Raw genomic sequence first — 15666 nt, 5'->3', positions numbered from 1 at the left:
TCATAAAAAGAAATTTCCAATGGATAAACAATCCCGTTCAGTGCCCTGATGCCACGCGTGTGCATCAGCGAATTTTCACGCGCTGCTGACTTCCACAGGCCTGTACTAAATGAAGAGAGCTGCGCATTGACCTTCATGCAATGGAGCTGAGGTGTGCACACGGCTCCATTATGACTAGAAGTTCGGTACCATGTAAAGGCCGCACCTCGTCAAAATTGTGAGAGAAAAGTGCACCACTTACACGAGTCTCTACAGTTGATAATTTATTGACAGGATGGCTCATTAGCCTAAGTAGGGAAGGGTATGGCCGGAGAGTAAAGAGCATAAATAAATAATAATTATAAGAAATAATAGTGAATAAAGGTGGGGGTTATAAACGCATAATGAAAGTACCAGGAGAAAAAAGGGGAAGAGAATCGGCCATGCGGTATCAAAGAAAATTTAATTTTTACATGCAGAGTTCGGACATCTCTGTCTTCGAGACCAACATTCGCTTTGTAGGTGGCCTGCTGTCGTGCTACGCCTTGACTGGGGACAACGTAAGTGAGTTTTTATTTTTGTCTTGAAATATGCTTTTTGACTTGTTAGTGAGCGTAACATAATTAAAGGTACCAATTGCTATAAGAATCTGCATATAACATGAACTAGAATTCAGTGCAAGGGATAATTATGAAACCAAGAAGAAAACTTTTTTTTTTGTCATGCACTTTTATTGCACATCAAGTGCATTGAGTTTGAGAGGCCAGGCTGCAGGAATGGTACAAGCTGTGAGATTGCATGTAGGTCAGTAGGTATAACACGTGGCGGGAAAAAGCAGAGAAAGTGTTAGGCAATAATAAAAAGGAAAATTTTGTTGCCAGACATGCAAATCAAAGCTTCATGGTTGCTCCAATTATATTGAATGTCAATTAGTGTATGGTTGTGTGTCATGTTTTTCTGCAGGGGACATTTGAGTATCTGAGGTCCTTTTTCACCGAACGCAGTAGCTTAGTAGTTAGATGCTGTACTGCTGAGCTAGAGGTCATGTATTCAATCCCGTTTGTGGCGGCCGCATTTCGATGCAGGAGAAATGCAATAACGCGCGTTTGCTTAAATTTAAGTGCCCGTTAAAGAACCACGCCTGGTCAAAATCAATCCACAGTCCCAAACTGTAGCATGCCTCATAATCATATTCTGGTTTCAGCTCATATAGCTTCAGTATTAATTTCAATTCAGCTACTTTTTATGCCTTGCGCAGATGTTCAAGGACAAGGCTGAGGAAATTGCCCGTCTGTTGCTTCCAGCCTTCAACACACCAAAGGGTATACCCCATGCCCTCATCAACATCAAGACGTAAGTTTAATTTTGCCATCCATTCATCGTCTATGTGGCCATGAACCTTCAAGCCAGATACTTTTGGTGTGCAAAAGCTTGCAAAAAAGTTATTGCCTTCTCTTCTTTGACAGCAGCAATTCATACTGATCAGTCAATCCAGCAATGTTTATTTTATGTGCCCAGGCACAACACAAGGTCTGAATACTGATGCATGGAGAAATTAAAAAAAAATTCTTTATTTCAAGTCAGTGTTTAATTGCATATCTTGCCCACCTAAGCATGTTGGCACTTTTGCCCTGCAGTTAAACAAACTTTTATAAATTTTACAGAAAACACTTACCTAAGTCAAGTTACACTCACGGGGCTCAATGCATGCATCATGTGTTTGATTGAGCACAATAGAAGAATCTGTATAAGGAAAAACCTGACAGATTGCATTTATTCCTCGGTAGAGAGGTTTGACATTTTACATTACATTTATGTGGCCCATAGCTGTGAGTGATATATTATTTATTTGCTTGTTTGTTTATTTTCTTCAGTGATCCTTTGCATTGCTCTATATATAAATTTCCTTTGGCTAGGCTTCCTTTTTTATATTTATTGGAGAATAATTATAGCTACCCGATGTCCCTTGTTTCTGCTGGCCTACTCCCAACAATTAAGGCTACATTGAATTGCACGACACATACCTGAAAGAGAAGAAAGGGGGTTAACCGAGGAGCCTGATTTTTTAATAACATCATAAGAAGCCAACAAACAAAGACATAAAGGACAACACAGAAGAAATTACTTGTACTTAATTATTGAATTAAAGAAATGATAAATTAATGGAAACGAAAGTGGATGAAAAAACAACTTGCCGCAGGTGGGGAACGATCCCATGTCTTCGCATTACGCGTGTGATGCTCTACCAGTTGAGCTACCGCGGGGCATCTTTCCCATCCACATTCTGGGGTATTTATGTGTTACTACAAGAACTAACCCTGGGAGTGTTAGCCAGCACCACCATTCACAAACCTTGGCGGTGGATGTGGAACATCCTTTCTACTGCAGGCATCTCGAGTACGTGACCTTTTTAGGTGAAGGCAACTGGTCAATAAACCCATCCGCTGCCAAGGTTTGGTGAGTGGTGGAGCTGGCTAACACTCCCAGGGTTAGTTCTCGTAGTAACACATAAATACCGCACAATGTGGATGGGAAAGCGGCACCGTAGTAGCTCAAATGGTAGAGCATCGCACGCGTAATGCGAAGATGTGGGATTGTTCCCCACCTGCGGCAAGTTGTTTTTTCATCCAATTTCATTTACATTAATTTATCATTTCTTTAATTCAGTTATTAAGTACAAGTAATTTTCCCTGTGTTGCCCTTTGTGTCTTTGTTTGTTGGCTTCTTATGAGGTGACATATACCTGTGTCTTTCTTTCACATGTGATGCACTATATAATTCTTGTTTACAAATGTTGCCAGTGAGAGAAGTCTCTCTAGTCTTATAGCATTGCCTGCTATGTATGAAACAGCAAATATTTTTGCAAATGGGTCAATGCAATAGTAGCACATAAAACGTGAGATTGGTTCAAGAACTCTGCACGTGCCATGTTCCAGGGGTGTAAGCAAGAACTATGCTTGGGCCTCAAGTGGTGGCTCCATTCTGGCTGAGCTGGGCACCATGCACCTAGAGTTCTCCTACCTTAGTGACATCACGGGCAACCCGATCTTCCGCGAGAAAGTGGACAAAGTGCGGCAGGTTTTGGCTGACCTTGACAAGCCCAAGGGCCTCTACCCCAACTACATCAACCCCAAGACAGGACGCTGGGGACAGCGTGAGTTGTTTCACCCTTCTTGATATTTCTGTTGGATGCTGTACAATTTGTTTTATTGTTTTTTATTTTAAAGCGAAGCTTTCTTTGCCTCTTCTTTTGACTTTCCCACTACTGCTGCTGCTGTCTGACACACTGCTTTGGGGGTGGTTCAGAGTGTGTGGATACATGACAAGAGTGAGGCAGTAAGGAAAGGCTACGCGCGAAACTCATTTGGACTCTGCCGTGTTGAATTTGCACAATGCCCTCTGGAGCTTGCTGGGCATCTCCACATTGCACCCCCCCTCAAAAGCATTGCAGAAACTGCAGCGCTTACCTTTCTACTAACGTGCGAGCCCAGAGTGGACATAGGTAGAACTGTAGAGAGGAAGGGGGATAAGAGGCAGTTCGCATACAAGGTGGGGAGGGGGAAAAGGAGACATGAGAAGGGAAGGAAACACTATTATTATAGACACGACAGCGGTTGTGGGAAAACAGGATAAACTTAAGTTCAAGGTACAATACAGTATGTTTCTGGTATTTCTGAAAAATAAACACCATGAAAATATGTCAAGGGGACAACTTACGTAGGGTGTGCAGAAGCAGAGCTGCATTAATTAAAGTGCACTGCAAGGTCTAGGCTACACTATGGAAGCGGTTGCATGTCAAATCAATACTTCTGTGCCCATCACGGTAGCTTTGCGGCTGTGGCATTGATCGAGGTCGTGGATTTGATCTTGACCACCCCAGCTGCATTTTGACAGGGGCGAAATAGAAAATGTACGTGCACTTTCATTTTGGGACATGTTAAAGAGCACCACAATGTCAAAATTAATCCGGAGTCCGCCACTACGCCGTGCCTCATAATCCGATTGTGGTTTTGGCACGTACAGCCCCATAATCCAATTCAAGTTTAATACTTCTGCCACGATGCGATGTGCCATGTGAGGCAATGACAATGCACAACCCTTTCAGAGGTTATGAAATATGGCTTACAACAGTGCCTCAAAGAAACACCTCCCCCATGTGTGTTCTGTGTATTACGCAGACAAACAGCAGTGGTGTACGCAAGGTATTGTTTGACATCAACTCACCACCCTTGTGCTAGACTAAATGATGAAAAAGTTAAGCTTTCGCCACCAACATCACTGCTAATTATCGTCAATCAATGAAACCAGCACAGAAAGCTTCTCTTACATATACAGTGGAATTTCGATAAATGGAAATCGCTTAAACAGAACACCATCCTCATGGTCGGTTGGCTTTTTCTTCATGCAATTGTATTCAGCTTTGTCTCTCAGTAAATGGAACTCCTGATAAACGTAACCAATTTTACTGGTCCCTTAAACTTCCATTTAAAAGAGTCCACTGTATTTTCACAGTGCGTAGGATCTACATAATCTTCTTTCTAAGATCAACCCTGTCCTGGATTGACCCTGATAGGAAGTTTGACCGCTTGGCAAAAATGTGGGCAATGGTAAAAATGTTTCATTAATGGAAATGGGGCTAGTTTCTTCCTTGACCATGCAAGAACCTAAGCACATGCATAAAAAATATTTGCACTCTTGGCACTGCTTTTCATGTCCTGAAACAATAGCCATAATCTATCTTGCTTGCCTTTCATTCCTTTAAGCGCCTGCTCGTTTCGGGTAACAAATGGCACAATACGTTTCAGTGTGACGGGGGATTCATGACTGGAAGTAGCAAGCACAGAGCATTACATAAAGGCCATGAATGCAAGATTTTTAACTGTTGTTGTTGGAAGAAGAGATAAGCCTCAAAATATTTTTTTAGAGTGCACTACAGAGAGACATGGTGTGAGAAAATGTTTTCTTCCAAAGCCATTGTAGCTGTAAATGCACCACATAAATGCAGATACATCAGAATAAACTTTTTGTTTGTTTTCTGATGATGAAAAATGAACAAGAAGAACAAGAAGTAATGGCTTTCTGCAGCTGGGCATGGGGCTAAATGATTCCTGGCTGCAGTAGTGGGATACCAATGGGAACAAAATGCAAAAAAAAGAAAGAAAGAAAAACCATTGTATTGAGGTTTTAGTGCACATTAACCAGCATGTGAAAATTTTCTTGGAATCTTCCTTCAGTGTGTCTGTCGGAACACCTCCATCCCATCAGTTAAACCCATCATTAAACCAAGCAGTCAACTATGTGCAGCTGGCATTACTGCTTTTGGAGTGCTTAAAAACTGAAAGAGTACTGAAATTACCTGTATCACTTTTTATTCAAGTGGTGAGTCTCGCATAATGGCCATGATGTGATGAGAAATACTGAAATGCAAGTTTTCGAGACATCACTGGCAAACATTTGTGAAGTTTCCTGATTATTGATTGTTGGCATTGCTTAGTGGTGGACTGGTGACTTGACATTTCTCCTCACCGCACTCATGAACTTTTCTGCTTGGACACACAGGCATTGCCTGCACCAGCTTTTTGGTATAATTAAGATTTATTAAGGCCATCAGGGGCATTGGACAAGAAGTCAGGACATTATGACAAACTGTCCCCGCATTGCTTTCTACAGACCACATGTCTATGGGAGCCCTGGGAGACAGCTTTTACGAGTACCTCCTGAAGGCATGGATCCAGTCTGATGGTGAAGACGTACAGGCCAAACGATTACTCTTGGATGCCGTCAAGGTTGGCACAACCAATTCATATGTCGGTGGGAGTTTTGTAGCAAAGGTAGCTTATAGAGGGCTTCATAAATGTGTGCAGCATGCTTAAAATTTCTCATGTCCAATTTTAGTTAGACTCTGTGGAGAGGTGTTCTAGCTTTACCGGATTATACTTTTTCACCAAAGTAATAACTGTGCTTGCATGATGCTCTTTGGCTGTTTCACAAGCTACAATTTTGTAACCAGACACTTACAGTGCCTATTCGGAGGCATTAGAGTAGCGAGATCTTACTCAAGCAACTCCTCATCACTGCAGTCTCTTTCAGACAAGCATCATTAGTGCATGCTGGTTAAGTCTTAATATGACAGCATCACCGAGCACTTGCTGCACTCGAGGAGGAGCTTTCAGTCAAGGTGCATTTTTGATCGCACAATTTAGGAAGTGGCCTCTAGTCAGCTGCTGCATGTAATCATCGCTGGTGGCTGAATTTTGGATTAGCTGCTGTTGGAATACAGTCGACTCTCGTTACAACGGACCCCAAAATCCGACAAAAAACGCCCGCTTTATGCAAAGTCCGTAATATCCGAAGCGCCTCACTTCCGAAACTTTCGTTGCAATGTCTAACAACTTTATTGCAAAGAGTGAGTGACGAACGTCCGAATTAAAAAGAAAAAAAGGAGTCGCAGTTTCGCCATAAAGACAAAGCATCGATTGCGATAGCAAATTAAGCAAGATAAGCGCTGCAGCAGCAGCAAGCGAATTGACCTTCGTGCTGTCTCTCGCTTCAAAGCGAACTAAACGTCGAAAGCACAGCGCATACGAAGCTACTGGCACTGGGTGCACTTTGTCCACATCGCACATCGCTTTGAAGATGAGGCCCACGCGGGCGCGCACTTTGTCGACATCGCAGGTCGCTTTCAAGATACGGCGCCTGCGCGGGTGCGCACTTTGTCCACATTGCACATCACTTTGAAGATACGGCGGCCACGCTGTAAGCAGCAGCCGCACTGTAAGCAGCAGTCGCAGGACTAGAACCCCCTTCTCTATTGCCTCTCCCTCCCCTGTGCCTCGCACGCAAAAGAAGGCGGCGTGTTCCCACCACACCTTCCTCTCTTGTGCACGCGATATAATATTGAGCTGCGATCGTCAGCTGACCCTCGCAAATTGGTTGTCAGCCCGTGTTGACATAGCAAAAGTACATTTTATATGCCCGATCTTGAAAAAAATTGCCGCTAATTTCGTTCGCTGTAGCCAATAGTCTGTTGTAGTGCGGTCCGTTATAAGTGAACTTCATTGCAGTGATAAAATAGTTAGACCAAACTAAGGCTGAAATATGTTTCGTTATATCCAAAAGTCGGTTGTACGCGGGTACATTGTAATGAGCATAAACTGTATATGTGCCATAAGGGATACGTGGAGGCACAAGGTGACAGTCTGATTAACGCACTGTCAAAAGAATGGTGCAAAGGGGGTGACTGTGTCAAGGAAAACAGTGTGTTACGTATCAGAAGCAAAAGAATATGAAAACGTAACACATGCACTGTATGCATAGTAGTAACATTTAAAAATGTTGCATGAAAAACATAATAGACCAAAACAACTTCGAAATAGAACGTACACAGCATTACAATATTGTAACCACACTCGCAGTACATAGCCACCATTTTCAACTAAATGACATCATGTCACTTATTTGAAAGATAATAACTGTGAAAGAGTTACTTTCACAGTTATTGTAATAGATTCAGAGTATATTTGATATTACATTAATGTTATGCATTGAGTGTCATACTGGCGAAGAAGTTGTCACATAGAGGGCCTCACAGATGTGGGCCACTTCAGCACGAAACAGGTGGAGCGATAGAGATTGTGTGGATACTTTTCTTGTGTGGTTGAGCAATGAAAGAAAACCAATATTTGCTGGAACACAGAAATTGTACGAGTGCTGTATAAATCTGTCAGCATTTTTGACTGTTTTCATAGCCTTCACTATGTTGCCTGCAATGTTTGAAATGGAGTATGGTTGGGTTGCATTGATGAAGAAAAAGTAGGAAATGGAGAGGCCCAGTTTACGGAGTTGTCCAGCTACTCAGAATTCAAGTCCTGAAAGACGTCTAGATTACTGTTAACTATCCCTGTGCCCATACTTAAAAGGGATCCTGAAACTATTTTTAAACATGGTCAGATTTTCTTTCCTGATCTATAGATAATGGTGCCGTGAATATTCGAGCCAAATAGTCTTTCACTGCATATAGCAGGGAAGCCATAGACTCGCATAAAAACATCACTCTCTCTCTCTTGTATGGCTTTGGAGGCATGTAAGAGGCAGAGAGCATTGACCCATGCTACAGCCCGTAGACGTTAGCCGTTGGGCAAGTGTTCATGATGATTAATTACTCACACTTGTTCAATATACTAACATGCAGGGAAATGGCGATTGTTAACGCATCCTGCCCTTCCTGCCCATCCTTTCATTGTCACTTATCGTGCCACTGTCCTCAATTTAAAGCACAAGGACAATCTTTGTCCAGCGCATTCAGGAAACTAGACAATTGCTCTGAGTGAACAGAGAGTACTAGAGCACCTTCCCTACCGATCATCGGCTCAGAAGGTAGTGAAGGCACTTTTGTGCTTTCTCAGAATGTCTGGTTTGCACGAGTGGCTTTGACTCAGCGACTGTCTGTGCATGTCTGTATATGCTCTCTCTCCCTTCTCTCTCTTCTCCTTCTCCCTTCCCCCAGTGTAGGGTAGCTAATCAGACTCTTGACTGGTTTAAATCCCTGCCTCTCTCTCTCTCTCTCTCTCTGTCACTGCTCTTTTGTGACTCTTGAGCACCTTTGTCAAGTGTTAGCCTTGAAGGGTTATCTTAAGTGCACCACAGAAAGAAAAGACAAGAAAGGATCAATAGGCAGTGCATAGCTGTCTGCAGTGCTTAAAGAGAGGGAACGTGTTGAGGAGGGATGGGAAAGTAAATGTTGCACTCTTTGTATCTCCGTTATTGTTAGGGCCTTTTAAAAAATTTTCATGGAAATATATTAATTGAAAGGCATTGTGCTCACTCCTTGTCTTTGTGTGCTTGTGTGTAGGCCATCGAGTCAAAGATGTTGCTGCAGTCTAGGAGTGGGTTCCTCTACCTGGCTGAGATCAAGTATGACCGAGTGGAGCCAAAAATGGACCATCTAGCCTGCTTTGCAGGTGCATGTCTGCGTCTTCCTTCAGACCTCTTGTTTCTCTTCCTGTGTTGATTAGCCTCAAAAGTTCCATATTGTTACCGTCAACTGCAATACACTGCATATGGGCAAACGTTGTTAAAATAAAGTCAGATCTGTCTTATATTTTCTATAAATGTGCACACTGATACCAATGGAAACGAATTTGTTGTTGAGCCTGTATGAAAGAGCTGCAAGCATGATGCCACGATTAGTACCGCAATTCACTGACAGGCTAGCGGGAAATGTGGCAAGTGAACTATGCGAAATTATGGAGGTGCACTTAGTGCTGCTGTTAACGTGCAAGTCTGTGATGCAATGTGATGGCAATGGCGAGCAAGTGACCGATGTGAACACGTGGGATTGACATGTTGGCTGGTCGACATTGGGCCCAGTTAAGTGATGCTGTTGGCACGAAATGTGTGTGTGCGTCCAATATGTGCAGTTGTGCGTGTCAGATTTTTCAAGACATGTGGAATACTGCCGTTACAAGTTGCTCTTGCTGACGATTTGACATTTTTGCTTCCAGAATACATTTTCATCAGCATGTGAAAAATCTTTGTTTCACTGTAACCAGCATTATTTCAAATCTTGTATTTTTGTTTTTAGCATAATTGCAGATGCCGATTGTTATAATTAACCATTGCTGGTAAGGATCCAGATCCAGCACATGGTTTTCAGCGACTGTATGTTAAATCCCTGTTCGTTGTACTGAGGGCTGCCCAATTTCTTTATTCCATGTGTAGAAAGTGAGTTGAACCATTCCGGTATGGCACTAAATTAAACATGGCATCAAATTGAATATAGTAACTTACAAATAGTCTTTATTTATAAGGCATGATCATACATTCTGGAACAGCCTCTGGTTATCGCGGCATTTGAGGGATGTGTTACTGTATTGTATACGATCTTATTAGCAGGCCCATCTTTCCAAGTTGCTTCAATACTTGTGACTCTCTAATAAAGAGAGGGCGCCTTTTGCAGTCATGGAAGCGTGATAAAAGTATATGCGCGGCAAAAGTGAGAACTAGAAAGAGCAAGTACATTTCATCACTAACTTTGTTCCTGATCTATCTGAATTCTTGTTACGTCTTGTGAACTTGTCATTCTGTTTTCCCTGACATGAAAAAAGTTATGAAATAAAAAGAAATTTAGAACCATTTGTATTGCAAGAGGGTTGAATGTTTGACTGGAAATATGTGATCACTCGTCTCCTGTTTAGGTGGATTCTACGCCCTCATTTCCCAAACACTTGGGGAGGACCCATCGGTTACCAAGGACCACTTCATGGATGTGGCAAAGAACATCACCAACACTTGTCATGAGTCCTATGACAGGACGCGTAAGTTGACCTATTCCGAATATGTGATGATTGCTTGATTGTGCTTGGCATTCTGGTGTCTTACGCTTATGTACACTGGTTGTTGCTGGTTTCTTTCATATGTCCGCACACTCATCCAGTCCAATTCGTGTGATGGTTCGGGACATTTTGCACATTTGAACATTTTATTATTTCTATGTAGCAGCTGTTCTTAATGTCATACCAACATGTTCATCAACAAAGAACTTGAGTGCATTTTGTGAGCACTGAAGGATCCAAGTTTCTGGCAGATCTTTTAATTAACTTGATATGCTCAAAATGAATTTAAATCATAGGCATTATGCGAAGTTGCATTTTTTATGCATTGTCAAGCGTGCTTGTTACCATAGCGTTTTTTTTTTAACTTTGCTTCCAAAAAATGTTAATTGTTGAGCTCTTTGTGCAGAGTCTGTTTGTATAGAAATCTTGCGTGTTCATAAGTATGTTTGTATAGAATCTTGGAGTGTCCATAAGGGCACTTTTGATGCATTTAACACTTTCACAAACACATTTTGGTTGGAAGTTTGGCACAACTGTCCTGGTACATTTTGTTTTGGGCTGCTTGCAGTGAGAAAGATATGTTGACATTCTGTGACAGTCTATAAAAGAATGTGGTCTCGTGATAATTGCCTCAAGATAAGCTCCTAGCCTGCTTGCCTTATTCAAGATCTAGGCAGCCTCAGTAACTATTGATAAAAATTTTTATGATTTATATATGTGCTGCAACACTCTTAGCTGTGCTCTAAATAAAGACAGGCTTGAGGTGAATTAGGTAATTGTTTCAGCTGTAGTTGATGGGTACTATGAACATGCAGTCACTGTGCTGCCGTTGCAAACATTTTCCCTTAGTAGCACCACATTAAGATGCTGTGCTATCACTGTGGATAATTTGACATTGCAGTATTGTTCTTGTGGCGTGGCAGCAGACGTTAGCAATGTAACGGATTGAACATGGCGTTCCGGTATCTTGAGTGTGCATAACTGACATAGTGTTTGTTTTTTCTTCCTGCACATTCTGGGTGGTATCTGTAGCTTCTTTGTACTTAGTCTATCCTTTGGGATAGTTTCATCGTATATATTATGTTCAAGGTAATGATGAGTCACCACACTCCTGCAGCCTCTGTTGCATCTGCACAACTGTCCTGATATGTACATATGTGGGGGAACCTCTGTATTAATATCTCAAGATGGTGATTCCAAGATAACTGTAGCATTAGATGGTAATGGTTGACAACATAACAATGCATGCAGTCAATCTTTGAGGACAGTGGCAGCTTGTATGGTTGTGCAGAGGCTCTCTTTTTGTGACATCTACTCTGGTGGCGGTGAATGCTACTACTGATGAAATAGAAAATGTCTTTTTCTAAAAAAAAATTTGCCTATGTTGGGTGCAGCGACCAAGTTGGGCCCAGAGTCCTTCCGCTTCACAGAGCAGTTGGAGGCCAAAGCCACTAAGCAGAATGAGAAGTACTACATTCTACGCCCAGAAGTGATTGAGTCGTACTTCTACCTGTGGAGGATCACCAAGGACCAAAAGTATCGTGATTGGGGCTGGGAAGCTGTTCAGGTAGGTCTTATGTGTGTTGTTGAGTGTGTGGACTCTAAAGTGCTCTTGGTAACAAAGGGACAAAGCACACAGTATTGCAAACATACGAAAAGGGCATTTGTTACTCCTTTTATACATATATACCAGCTCACCTAAATATGTAGTCGTCTTCTGATGAGTCAATCTTGATGGGATCGACACAACTAATTAATTATCAATTAATTATCTGGCAGTCTGAGTTAACATAGAGTGAGAAAAAAAACCAAAACACACTGCTGCTTCAGTTTTCAGTCTATGCCCTATTCTAGCACTCGCTTAAATCTAATGTAAATCCACATTTTATGGGTTGAAATTAGAAAACTTAAGTAAAAATGACATTGGAGATTTCCTATTGACATTAATATTAGAATTACTTTAAATCTTGTAAACAGAGTAGAAATCTAATGTGCACCAAATTTCCTAAGAAGAATGTTGCATGCATGCATGATTGTGGCAATACAATATATATATATATATATATATACACAGTCGACTCCCGTTAATACGAAGTTCACGGGGACCGCACAAAACTTCGAATTAAACGAACTTCCAATTAAGCACAACACACAAAAAACAGCACTTTATTTGTGGCGAAATCGAGTATTTTCTCTAAGAAAAATAGTCGGTCATCTTGCTTTGCTTCTTCTTGCCGAATCGCGCTGCTGAAAGCAAGTTCTGCAGGCTGTAGATGTGGCGGAACGCTTCTTCCGCGTTACTTTCAGCGGCAAAGAAGCGCTCCGCAAGAGAAAGGCCCGCAGCTACATCGGCAGCCTTAGGTTGCGGCTCGCCTTCAACGTCATCGTCGCTTTCCAGGGTCGCTTCCTGGGGCCGAATAATCTCTACAGTTTCGCTATCCGTCAGCGCACCGCACGTTTCGACCGCCGTGTCTACGGCGACGTAATCTTCAAAATTGACGTCCCCGAGAGCATCACCAAAATCAGTGCCGTCAAGCTCGCTTGTTGACGCTTCCTCCGCTGAAATTTCAGAGGCATCCTCCGAAGAAGCTGCCACAAAACCGCAAGCCCTGAAGCAGTTTGCGATTGTTTCTTGCTTCACACGATCCCATGCTCACGCCAACATGTGGATGGCACTAAGCAGGCTCACCTCGTACTTTGTGGAGCTATCCATACACAAAATCATGCGCTCGAGGAGGTGCCGCCTGTACAGGACTTTAACGTTCTTGATGATGCCTTGGTCCATTGGCTGCAAAACAGCCGTTGTGTTTGCAGGCAAAAATGCGAGGCGTACTGCACTCAAGGCTGGCACATTCACGTGAGCACTGCAGTGATCGACAAGGAACAACACCTTGCAGTTCGAAGCAGCAAACTTGCGGTCCAGTTTGCTTATCCAGCTCTTGAAGATTTCGGCCGTCATCCACGCTTTTTTGTTCGCCTCATAGTTCACCAGGCAGCGTCTTCACGCTTTAAAACATCTCGGCTTCGCAGCTTTCCCGATCACAAGTAACCGACATCGTTCCGTGCCAGTCATGTTTGCCGCGATCAGCACCGACACTCTCTCCTTGCTGCATTTGCCCCCAGCACAGTCGTCGTCCTTGAATGTCAGGGTCTTCTCTGGTAGAAGCCGATAGAAGAGTGCAGTCTCATCTGCATTGAAGATGTCTTCCGGTCTGTATTCGGCGAGATATTCACGCAGCTTTCCGTCCTTTCACGTGGCGCATGTTTCCTGGTTAACGGACGCCTTTTCACCACACACGCTCTTGAAAACCAGGTCATGACGATCTTTAAAGCGCGTCAGCCATCCATCTGATGAAACGAAGTCATCGATCCCCAACATTGCTGCAAGCGTTCGGGCTTTCATCGCAACGATGTCTCCGCTGTGAGGAAGTTGGTTGCTCCTGGCCTCCCTAATCTAAACCAGCAAAGCCTTCAACTCTGGGTAAGCGCCGGTGCGCATTCGCTTCCGAGAAGTCTTGAACTTGTCGTTCTCAAATGCATCCATTATTGTGCGCTTGTTCTTGATGTAGTTAGAGAGCATGTTCGGCTTGATCCCGTACTTCCGCGCTATGTCTTGTTTGGCGGCACCTCCCTTCTCAACTTCCTTCAAAACCTCGACTTTCGTTGCCAGGTCGAGCGTGCGATAAGAGCCACGGTTTGCCATGGCTATAAACTGCGCGACTAGGTACAGTCAATTCCAAATCACTCGTGGAACAACCTAGCCTACGAGCTTCCCGCACAAAGGCGCTCGACCAACACACGCCTATACGCTGCGCACGCTGCAAGACTAATCTCGCACAATCTCGCCACTGCCAGTATGCAGCGCTGCGTGCACCTATGGCACCCGCGTGGCCTCCGCGATCAGCTCCGGCCACGCGCGGCCGCGCGTGGCCTTCGGCGGGAGCCGCTTCGCCTCCCGCCGAAGTTGATCGCGGAGGCCACGGCAGCCGTAGCAATGAACAATCGCGCCGCTCCGAGAAGGATGGCGTTGCGGGCGGCTGCGGTGGCGATGACACCAACGCGGAGCACGGAACTGTTGCAACACTTGAAAAATTGCACATTCTTCCAAAGAATGACGGTCACCTCGAGGATCCCGGCTGAAAATTAACTTCCAATTAAACAATATTACTGGATGAGGACTTCGAATTATCGAGCGATTTCTTCTATAGGATTACATGCAAAACTGACGGGACCAGCACTTCACTTCTAGTTAACCGAAAATTCCAATTAAGCGGCTTCGAATTATCGGGAGTCGACTGTATATATAAAACCAGGGAAGTTTACCTTCCTACAATGCAAATTTGTTTACACCTAATGTCCATCGTCACCGCTCTAAGACAGCACTTTATTGCCGTATATGGACCATAACATATCGTTCTCTATACTGTCCACTGTGCATTTGATATTCCATATTTATTGAGTGACACCACAGTCACAAATGGAATGGTGGACCACGCCTAGACTCGCCATTTCTATAGTTCGTCCTGCAACACATGCAATTTTCTGGAAGGCTGAAAACACGTGACGCAGCTTGTTGCCGGTAGCTTAGCCAGTAAAATACTTATCTTTTGAAGGAGCTTCCTTCAAAATACTTATCTTTGAAGGAACATTCCCCACCCTTACCTGAAATTTCTGCATTACAAAAAAACCTTGTTACTTCGGATTTCACGGGACTGAAAAGAATGTCTGAATTAACTGAGTGTTGAATTATCGAGGGTATCAAGAAAACAATAAAGAAATGCCCACTACGTGAACACTGTTTTACTTTACTGAATGAATCGGCAAGTCCTGTTCCTATTTCGCACAAAAGCAGTGCGGAAGCTGCAGTTCTCGTCATCTCGTGACTGATTAGCATTCGCAGCAGTGAAGGCCTCGTGACTTCCTTCACACCGCGGCCATGGCGTGCAGGTTCACTGACGCATTTTCACTACTGTGTGCATGTCTTGATTATTTTTCGGCCAGTGTCGCCCCCAATCGCGATGTAAACAATGCTCTTCAACCTCTACAGCTTTACACTGAGTTAAAAGGAAACTACTGTTTGCTGCAACCGCTGCAGATGAGACCGTGGCTACTGTCGATGCGATCATAGAAGGCGACCTTGCGGTTGTGAAGGCGTGCAGCCGACGCTCGCACCGAGTCAAAACGAAACTACTGCTTGCTGCAAAGGCTGCAGATGAAACCAAAGCTGCTATCGACACAGTTGTGGATGGCAACTACACAGTCATGAAGGCATGCAGCCGAAGCGCGCACTGAGTCAAAGTGAAACTACTGCTGCAACCACTGCGGACGAAACTGCAGCTGCTATCGATGCGAT

At 43.5% G+C, this 15666-nt stretch overlaps 1 protein-coding gene across 2 annotated transcripts in view; it reads left to right on the top strand.

Annotated features, from left to right (window-relative positions):
- Window positions 1-15666, top strand: part of LOC142585719 (mannosyl-oligosaccharide 1,2-alpha-mannosidase IA-like) — a 29023-nt gene that overhangs the window by 9456 nt on the left and 3901 nt on the right. For both annotated transcript variants that reach the window (XM_075696693.1, XM_075696694.1), the window contains exons 3-9: window positions 459-539; window positions 1238-1332; window positions 2916-3133; window positions 5650-5765; window positions 8831-8939; window positions 10176-10295; window positions 11708-11880. In XM_075696693.1, the coding sequence (XP_075552808.1) occupies window positions 459-539; window positions 1238-1332; window positions 2916-3133; window positions 5650-5765; window positions 8831-8939; window positions 10176-10295; window positions 11708-11880 (912 nt within the window). The remainder of the gene's footprint in view (window positions 1-458; window positions 540-1237; window positions 1333-2915; window positions 3134-5649; window positions 5766-8830; window positions 8940-10175; window positions 10296-11707; window positions 11881-15666) is intronic.

The sequence above is a fragment of the Dermacentor variabilis genome, chromosome 6, assembly GCF_050947875.1.
Source record: "Dermacentor variabilis isolate Ectoservices chromosome 6, ASM5094787v1, whole genome shotgun sequence".
In the NCBI taxonomy this organism is placed as follows: Eukaryota; Metazoa; Arthropoda; class Arachnida; order Ixodida; family Ixodidae; genus Dermacentor; species Dermacentor variabilis.
The sequence above is the reverse complement of the archived record's forward strand: the minus strand, read 5'-3'. Positions and strand labels throughout refer to the sequence as shown.